General features: G+C 39.9%; 2 protein-coding genes across 2 annotated transcripts; both read right to left on the bottom strand.

The window, feature by feature from the left end:
• Positions 1-4,398: 4,398 nt before the first annotated feature.
• LOC148803038 (uncharacterized) lies at positions 4,399-4,788 on the bottom strand. The gene has a single exon (XM_088889858.1). The coding sequence runs from the start codon at positions 4,786-4,788 to the stop codon at positions 4,399-4,401; it is 390 nt and encodes a 129-aa protein (XP_088745984.1).
• Positions 4,789-6,517: 1,729 nt separating this feature from the next.
• On the bottom strand, positions 6,518-7,776 carry LOC104609656 (E3 ubiquitin-protein ligase RZF1-like). Its single transcript, XM_010276020.3, has one exon. It carries the CDS (start codon positions 7,578-7,580, stop codon positions 6,744-6,746), a length of 837 nt encoding a protein of 278 aa, XP_010274322.1. The 5' UTR covers positions 7,581-7,776; the 3' UTR covers positions 6,518-6,743.
• Between the last annotated feature and the right edge of the window lie 2,113 nt (positions 7,777-9,889).

Here is a 9,889-nt window from a genome sequence, read left to right as displayed (position 1 = left end):
GGATCCAGGTCGGGTATCTGCAAACAAGCGTCATTGAACCGCTTGATGTAGCTCCGGATGGACTCCCCTTCATTTTGCACTATGCCAAGGAGGCTCTCCTGAGTTCGCGATTATCTCTTGCTGGTGACGAAGTGGGAGGTGAAAACCTGCAAGAATTGCACCCAACTTCTTACGAGTCGGGCACAAGGTTTCGGTACCAGGTGCGGGCCACTCCTTTGAAGGTAGTGGAAAAGGCCACGCACCTGCAGGAATCGCTGGCCCGTGCCAGGTGCATATGGGACTGGAAGGCGTCCACATGGTCAATTGGATCAAAAGACCCATCATACTTGTCTAGAGGAGGGAGCTTGAAATCCTTTGGCATGGGAACAACAAGGAGTTTTGGAGATAACGGGGAAGAAACCGAGAGGAGGGGGGTAGCTTTCACTTCGACTGAGCATACCTCCTCTTTTCCTTTGAGCTCGACGTCTTCACTACTGCTTTGCTGGTTTGGCGTTGGTGCTCGACACCTCGGTGTTGCCGAGCTCGACAGGCTCGGACTGCTGGTGACGACTCTGGACCGAAGGGCCCTGTCTGTAGCCCGCTGCTAGGACCTTGAACGGGTTGTCCGCTAACGGGAGCTCGAACTATGAAGGTTGTGGTGACACAGGCTTTGTTGGGTGAGAGGCCCCTGACCTGCCCACAGGCTGCGAGGCGGGTGCCAAGGGGGCAGCCGACCTCTCTTTATTGCTACGGGAAGAGGCGTGGCTCTTGACTGGATCCTAGACCTGGGAGGCTTCTCCCCGGCGAGGCCGCTCACTCCGGCAGGTTGGCTTGGCCTACTTCGTGGCCGGGTGCCGAGGGGGAAGCGACTCCTAGGCCTGGGGCAGAGAGGGAAACTACTGCTGGTACTGGTACTGGGAAACCTGGTGCAACACTTGCTGTTGGTAGAGTTGAAACTGTTGGAACTGTTGCATTTGAGCCTGCATGGCCCGCATGCGTTGCACTAAGTCCTCCAGGTGGTTCGGGTTGGCTGTTGGGGGCACAACCGAGGGTTCAGAAGAGGTTGCTCTTACTGTAGAAGGGAGTGGGGCAATGGTAGGTGCCACTGTAAGAGGCACATTCAAACTAGGGACTCCGTCCATGGTGAGGGGGACAGTAAACTGTCCAATGCAGATAGTAGGAAGTTTGGGCTGCTCCCCAGAAGCGTTCTGGCTGTTGCCACGTCCGACATTGCTGGAAGAAGCCATGAAGAATGCTATGTTTTTGGAAGAAAGTGGTGTAAAAGCTTGGAGGAAGGCTTTTAAAAGCGTTTCCCACAGACGGCGCCACATGATACGACACGATACGGACACTCCTAGCTGGCTGCTGACTGGCTCCTTGTTGGCAACGAACGGCACCTGAGAAGATGAAGAATAAGGATTCCCGGGGATTTGCCCGACGGGATTACTCCGAAGCTTAAGTTAGAACGCTGGGGAGGAAGGAGAGAGAGATTAATCCATTGTTTATAATGATGTATAGAATTAACGATGTACCAAATCAATCAAATATATTGTTTATTAAAGAAGAAAGTGATTAATGAAAACCCTAATTGAGAGTGGTAGAGTGCTATACACCATGGTTTTTAAAACCGACAGGTGACCGAACCGATTAGGGATCCAGTTATCAGGTCGATTTGAACGGTCAGCTCATTCTGACAAAAATAATAAAAAAATAAAAAAAATTAAAAGATTGAAAAATGGTCAAAACTGTTCGAACAATTAATTGGCGGATTCAGCGGTTTGTTCACCAAAATTAATGATTTTGGGGAAAAACAGAACGGTGACCGGTTCCCAGTTTTTATGTCTAACCATCTGGTCCGGTCCAGTTTTAAAAACCATGCTATACACCAAAGCCGGGTACGTGCCGCATTTGTTTGCAATGCAAATCTGAACCTGATACAAAATTTGCACCCAGTTCAAATTCACATCTGTTTGTTTGTAATTATGATTTGGTAGAAAATTTTTACATTTTTACATAAAGTGGGGACAACATCATCTTGTTTCATACCTCACTCCGAAACAAATAATCCTCCTATCTCCATTCTTTTATTTTATAGAAGGTTGGGCCACACAATTTTACTTCTTTGGTGAAATATGTATTTTTCATTGAGAGGTTTCCTGAATGGGCCAAGTTTATGCTTTAGAGAGAGAAAGTGAGGGAGATTTGGAGGACGCTGAACAGAGAGAAAATTGAGGATCTTGAACAATGCTTTCATCTCTCCTTTCAATTATTGTTTTACTCCCTCTGCTTAATTTTTTTAGTTTAACAATATTGAAGAATTCACAGTTGTCCAATGACATGTGCTCAACCCAACATAAAGGTCTGTTGATGATCCTAACAAACACAGTGCAAGGAAATTTTCTAAGCAGTCAGTTCACATATGTACTGTTAAGCGTTGCTTGTCTAGATCAGCCAATATAATCAAAACGCAAAGGAACAAAGAATGCAGAACATTAGCATGACTAATGGGCCAAATCATCATAGTCCGAAATTATGGAGGATATGTGAGGAAAGTAGCCTAGATTATATCTGGATTACCCACTATAGAAAAAGGGAAAAGAAAACGCAAGTTCATCATTCCATTTGACTAACTTTAAATAATTGAAAGCAAAGTTGTGCTTCAGATGTCATCAAAACTATATATATATATATATATATATATATATATATATATATATTTCCATTTTCATTCGATGATAGTTGGGTCTTATGTTATAATTCATCAAACCTGACAATGATACACCTTAAAAAGGAAACAATCTGAAATTTTCACAATTTGCATAAAAATAACATATAATTGGTTAGGATCCAAAGATTTTTGCGTCTCTTAAAAAAACTAGGGGACAATTGAAAAACCTGGCCCACCGGGTGCTTCGCCCTCAACCCCTCTTTCTGCAATTTCATGTCGGGCTGAACAGGCAATGGCCCCCGGTAATGGGTTCGGTGACATACATGGCATTATAGCTAGACATAGTAGAAACCACCAAACCGAGCAGATGCAGCCAATAAACCAGCCGCAGTTATTAATGCAAGACCATTTCTTCTTCTTCTTTTTCACCTTTTCTTTCTCTTTATCCTTCTTTTCATTACTGTTGAATTTGCTTTCGATCTCTTTATTACAAGGTAATAAAGTATTCTTGAAATTCGAAAACAATGTATCACTGTTTGGCTCTTTATTACATCTGAATTTCTTAAGACAAGCGTTGTCTAAGATGTATAAGCGTCCTAGTAGTTTCCCTACTGCCAGAATCCTTTCTGTCCTACAGCAGACAATGGTTTGATATGAATGTGAATTTTATTTGGCCAGACTTAACAAGTTTATTTACTGATAAGAGGTTGAATTTAAAATTACGAATGTGCAAGGCATCTTTCAAACAAATATCAGTTGAAAAATGAATATTTCCAATGTTATGAACAAATTTAATGGATCCATCTGGTAAGCAAACAGGTAATGGATGTTTAGTGGGTCTAGGCTTATCAAAAAGGGATTTATTTCCACACATGAGGTTTGAAGCCCCTATGTCAATTATCCAAGTACCAGGCTTCAATAAGTCAATAATACTCAATGCAAAACTTACAGCACATTCAATATTGAAGGAATTACTTGCATAGTTGTCCAGGTTGGCAAAATTGACATGGCTTCCTTCCATAGTCATCTTCCCTTTCATCAGCTTCAGAACTTCTTGTTGCACCATATTAGCCAAATCCACTTTCTTATCAGTTTTCCCATCAAGCTTCTCTTCAGTTCCAAAATCAAAAGAAGTTTCTACCATACATTGTTCTGTTTCCTGATTTTTTCTGTTGCTCCTTAAGCTCCTTATACCATTCTGGGTATCCATGGAGCTTGAAGCAAGTCTCCTTTACATGTCCCTTCACATTGCAATGATCACAATATTTGCTATCCCTATCCTTCCTACCCATGTCTATCTTCTTAGTATTTCCCTTATTAGTTCCATCCCTTCTGTATGGTTGATTGGTGTTTTGGGTTTTAGAAAATAACCCAGTAGAGTCTATGTTTTCATTAAAAGCTATGTGTACTTCTCTCTATTTCTCAACTCTGAGAACCAAGGAATAAACATGTTTCACAGAGGGTAAGGGTTCCATTACAAGGATTTGACTCCTTATATTATCATAACAGCCATTTAAACCCATCAGAAATTGCATTAATCTATTGAATGAATGCAAATCGGCAACTGCCTTAGCAAAACCACAGGTACAAGGTGGAATAGGCATTAAACAAGTCAATTCGTCCCACAACCTTTTAAGTCTAGCATAATACTTAGCTACCGATTCATTCCCTTGAGATATTGAACTTATATCTCTTTAGATTTGATGCAGTAAAGGCCCATTACTTTCACCAAATCTTTCAGCAATTTCATCCTAGAGTTCCTTAGCTGTAGTAGTATATAGAAAAGCATCTACTATTTCTTTTGAGATTGAGTTAAGGATCCAGGAAGTTACCATGTAGTTCACCCTTATCCATAGATCAAACTTTGTTGTTCCTTCATCTGCCTGAGCAATCCTTCCATCTACGAAACCCAGCTTCAGCTTCGCACCCAGAGCTATCTTCATAGATCTGCTCCAAGTGAGGTAGTTCTTTCCAGTTAATGGTGTTGTAACTAGCATCATTCCAGGATGATCCGAACTGTGCAAGAAGAAAGGATCTCCGTTCGAGTTGTAGGCTAACTCTTTCGTAATCTCTGCAACAGCTCCAGGGCCAGTCGTATTTCGACCATTTCGAGTAACAGAGGTATCCACCTCTTCTTCCATAGCATTAATAAGAGATTTCTTTAATCAATCAAAAGAAAAACTCAGGCACCAGATCTTGATGCTCTGATACCATGAGCAAAAGTGAAAGCAAGAAGAAAATGGAGAGAATTTCAGTATATTCTCTACACCCGAAAAGGTTAAAAAAGCAGTGTTTATATACAAGAATAATCCCTAAGTAAATAACAAACTTGACAGAAAAGAAAACTAAAGGAATATTGCCAGCTCAACTAGTAAAGGATAAAAGAGAATAAAGGAAAATAATGAATAAAAGAATGAATAAAGATAATAACTCTACAGTTTCAAACGCTTCCAAACACCAGGTAGGAAGCCAAACCTCTTCTTTATTGTGAAAAAATGGAAATAAAAAAAAAAAGTAATGAGAATAAAAAATGGCTTAGAAACTAATCAGATCGATAGGACCCGTATGAAAGTCTAGGCGAAGAAGATGATGAAAATGGGTCTGTTCGGTAAACCCAAATGTGAAGAGACAAGTCCAACTGATCCACTTCATGCACGGTATGGGTCAACTGGACCCGTGCAGAATACGACTCAAACCCGTGCACATTACGGGTTTAAGAATAATAATAATAATTTAATTTATATTTTTTAAAATAATGATTACAATTTTTTTGTTGTAGGCTCAATAATAGTGATGAAGCAGTTAGAGTGGTTCAACATTATTTTAATAATGTTGAGCTTAATTGACATTTTCTTTTATGTAAACATTAATGAACTTCATTAACTTTTTTTTTCCGTGATATTATTTATGATTATTTCCATAAACTATGTAATTGACTTTGTTTTAGCCATTCTTATTATAATTTATTTTACTATTTTAACAAATTGATTAGATCAGTCTTTTGATTCTTTTAATTAATTTGTTTATAAGTTTTGATTGTTTCATTCTTGATTAACGATACACGGGGTCCTCGCTATTGAATAAAAAAAATAGCAGATTTATCAATAATTTCCAAAAACTGTAATGAAGTTACTTGTTTCTGCCAACGGATGGATCTGGTGGCCACTAGAAAAGTCCACTAAGGTGTTCTCCAATTTAAAGGGATGTTCCATAACATGGTTTGGTTTGTTTTGTTTTTGAAAAAAAAAAAAAAAAAACAGTCAAAGATCAACAACATCAACATTGCTAATGTGATTATTGTTTTTGTTATAAAAAATAAAATTATATAAGCAATGATGTTGTCCAATACCCCTTACAAAACATGAAGGTTTAAAAATAAATTGGTTCTTGAAACAAAAACAAATTGTCCAATACCCCTTACAAAACATCAGGTTTAAAAACAAATTTGTTCTTAAAACAAAAACAAAGAAGACATGTTCTTGATTGGTTATATATGTATTTTTTATTTGTACAACAGAAACTGAAAATGTACTCTTGAATTTTCTTGTTTAGAAAACATGTTATTATCTAATTGTCTAATATCATGTTTCACAAATTATATAACTTTTATACTTCAGAGTTTGTTTTCTTTTTGTTTGGAAAACCTTTATTTCAGAGAGCATTTGCTAATGTGTTTTTTCTTTAGTTTTAAGAAACCAATGTGAATGGTTTTGTTTTTTAAAAGCCAAAATAAAAGCCACATGAGCAAAAGAATAATGCCCATGAAAAGTTAAATGAAAGAAAAGCATGGAAGTAGCAGCAATATTTATGGTGTATTTCGTGTTCCAAAATGCTACTGTGAAAAAAGAAATTAAGACCTCCCTTACCTACAGAGATATATAATTCACACGAGGGAATAAATATTTCATATTTCAGATAGTAATGATCCTTTTAGTTTAGTTTTCCAAATAATTTTACAGGTATCAGCTCTGATTAAATATTTCATATATCAGAAAGTAATGCCAGGACATATCTCAGGGTGCAATTCCATATCCAGAACTGAAACTGAGACCCGAAATATCCACTTGATTTGAAGATAACTCTAGCGGTAATGCTGTCATGTCTCCCAAGGATGATCGTGACGGCTTCTCCTGTTTGCTGATGATTGAAAAGGTAAGAACCAATTCCACCTCCGGCGGTGGCGGTTCCTATCGCGCGCGCCCTCTGTATGAGAATCCTCGACATCTTCATTATGATGATCATTGGTAGAGGAAGGCTGCAGCTCATGCCGGCAAACTGGGCAAGAATTGTGAATTCGCAACCAGGGAACAATGCAGTCAGAATGGTAGACATGCTTGCACGGCATCTCCCTTACTTCCTCGCCAATCCCAAATCCCTCCTTGCAAACAGGACAATTTGAGTCATTCTTCAAATGGGCCTCTGTGATCCTCACTTTTGGCAGGGCATCAATGGCTGAAGTTGGTGCCGGAGGTGGACCTGGTCGGTCATTCTGTGTTAGCTCCTCAATCAGCTCATCCAGCCCTGACCCATGAAAGTAGTCCCTGGGGTTAGCAGCCCAGGGCATGCGAATTTCCGGAGGAGACATGGTTCTAGTCCGACGGCGACGGTTAGTTGGTCGGAATATAACCCAAGGACTGAGCGGATCGCCAACTTCATCGGAATCCTGAAATCGTCGAGGCAATGGGGGGTTAAGCATGAGAGAAAGGGCTTCCAACAACCGGGCCTCCGGGGAGGGATCTAGACCTGTGAAGTCAAGAACAACTCTGGGCCTGGCCTCTTCGAGCTCAAGGATGAACTGGCCAGAACAACGGGGGCAGAAAATCTCAGATGGGTTTGAAGCGGCAATCCTGACTGTTCGCTGGCACTGGAAACACCAGTAGAGACGGTAGCTCCTGATGCCATTGACTCTTACACGAGGAGGGCTGAGAGACATGGTTGCTGGCTTCCAAATGGAAATGGGGTTTTGATTTTTGGTTCCTGGATTTGTGTATGTTTGTGGAAACAACGCAAAAGATGAAGATAATCGAAGCAAACAAACACATATATAAAGCTTGGAAGAGAGGAGGGAAAAGAATATTGGCTTTTGGAGTTGCAGAAAGCGATTCTGTGTTCTAACAAATACAAAGGAAAGGATGAATGAAGAATCATGCAAAGTATTCTGAAAGTGTTCCTTCTAACCAAGGGAGGATGGTATCTTGGAAGTCATATCATATATTCGTATACCCGTAGAGCTGCAAACGGATCAAATCGAATACGATATAGGTGGATCCAAATTTTATTCGTTTATAGCTGAATTCGAGTCGGATTTTATCCATTGTATTTATATCGGATTGAAAGGAATTCGGATTGCAATTGGATGTTGAATGGTATAAGTAAATTGAATTAAAGGTAAATTTCTTAAACTATCTTATTTGACTAAGTGTACCCTTATTGTTTAAAAGTTGATTAACACTATTCTTATTGTTTCTGACAATTGACTAATTCTACCCCTGTCGTTAGCATCCGTTACGATTTATGCACATATGACCCCACGTGACCTATAATATCAAAACATTATGCTACTAATAAAATGAATTAAAAATGATTTTAAAAATGAACAAAATGAATTTCCGCACAATTAGTTACTTATATCACAACTTGAATTTCCGACAATTTAAGATGTGTTAGATAACGTGAATTGATTTTCTTACTTTCGGTTCTAAAATAAATTAAAACCTTATTGTTTCACAACAGATTGCTTCTCAAAACAAAATCACAAAAGACATAATGCTCTTAGGTAGTGTGCATTTGTTTTCTATTTTCAAATCAAAATCCTTTTGTAAGAACATTGTAATGGCGGTGGGGAACTAATGGAAAGAGAGAGAGAGAGATGAAGTGGATTTTCCCCTCTCTCCATAATGGGAGTGAAATGTGTAATGGGTAAAAGTCCCTTAAAAATGGGTATAGAACCACTGTTTATAGAATTTGAATGAGGCAGATTCCAGAAGCTTGTTTATCCTTTCCATTTTACCCTTATTTTGGAATGCTGTCAAAGCTCAGTTTGGAAGGAGTACAAATACAATTATGTACAGTATAAATACATACAAAATAATATAAAATACAAACTTTTGCACTCTACATATTTGTTTTTGTACTCCTTCCAAACTGAGCCTAGCCTAAGGCTCAGTTTCGAAAGAGTATAAAATAATACAAAATACAACATTTTGCATTCTAAATATTTATATTTGTAAAAATACAAATATATACATTATAATTAAATTTATACAAGATAATGCAAAATACAATGTTTTCCACTCTAAATATTTGCATTTCTACTCCTTCCAAACTGATCAATACACATGTTTAATTGCATTTGCACTCCTTTCACATGCATTACAAGTGAAAATTTTTCTTCATATTAATTAATTGAATTTTATATATATCATAATTAAGATAGAAATTGAAAATTAACAAAGGTAACAATATGATTAAAAATAAACTTAAATGTGATGATGCACAATCTGGCCGGTCTTAGCTGTTGACGATCTTGCCTCTGGAGTGAGTAACAGGAACCTGAAATGGGAGAAGAGAAGCTCCGGGGAGAACCCAGCGTAAGGGCTCCGAAGGTCAAGTTAGAATCCTTCAGAGGCAAGAATAACCAGATAGCGCGAGAGTTAGCATACCTCCTCCCGGGGGGGGGGGGGCAGAATCCTTTTATAACCACCTCGCGCACTCACTTCCAGGCCTCCGTCAGGTCGGGCATGATTACTTCTGAACTCCTGCCAGTTCGGGTGTCATTTCCTCTGGTCGGACAGAACCGCCACTGTTCCTTTTGTCGGAGCCGCCTCTGCAGCTAGTGACGACGGTTGCCGGTGGCGGTGGCAGGAAGCCGTTTGAAATGCGGCTGTCAGGCGTCAGATCTCAAATTAGTCAGGTACGTCGCCCTTGGATACAGACGCCCTTGGTGTCGGGTACGTTTGGCTGGCCTGGTGCTTTGGAAGTGAAGTGTTGGAGTGGCGAGCGAGGTGCCTTGAGTTCGGTTTGGAGCGTTCCGAGCTGTCACGGGTCAGCCCGGGTCAGCTTTGTGAGGCTTGGGGCCCAGTATAGTTCGTGCTCCTTGCAGGGAGCTCGGGTTCTCAGTAGGGAGCTTGCTCTTAACAGGGAGCTCAGGCTCCTAGTAGGGAGCTCGGATTTAGGGAGCTCGGGTTCTTAGGGAGCTCGGGCTCCTAGTACCGAGCTCGGACTTGGGGAGCTCAGGTTTTA

Source organism: Nelumbo nucifera, chromosome 1 (genome assembly GCF_055504915.1).
Source record: "Nelumbo nucifera cultivar China Antique chromosome 1, China Antique-T2T, whole genome shotgun sequence".
In the NCBI taxonomy this organism is placed as follows: domain Eukaryota; kingdom Viridiplantae; phylum Streptophyta; class Magnoliopsida; order Proteales; family Nelumbonaceae; genus Nelumbo; species Nelumbo nucifera.
Note: the sequence above shows the minus strand (reverse complement) of the source record. Positions and strands in the feature narration are given on the sequence as shown.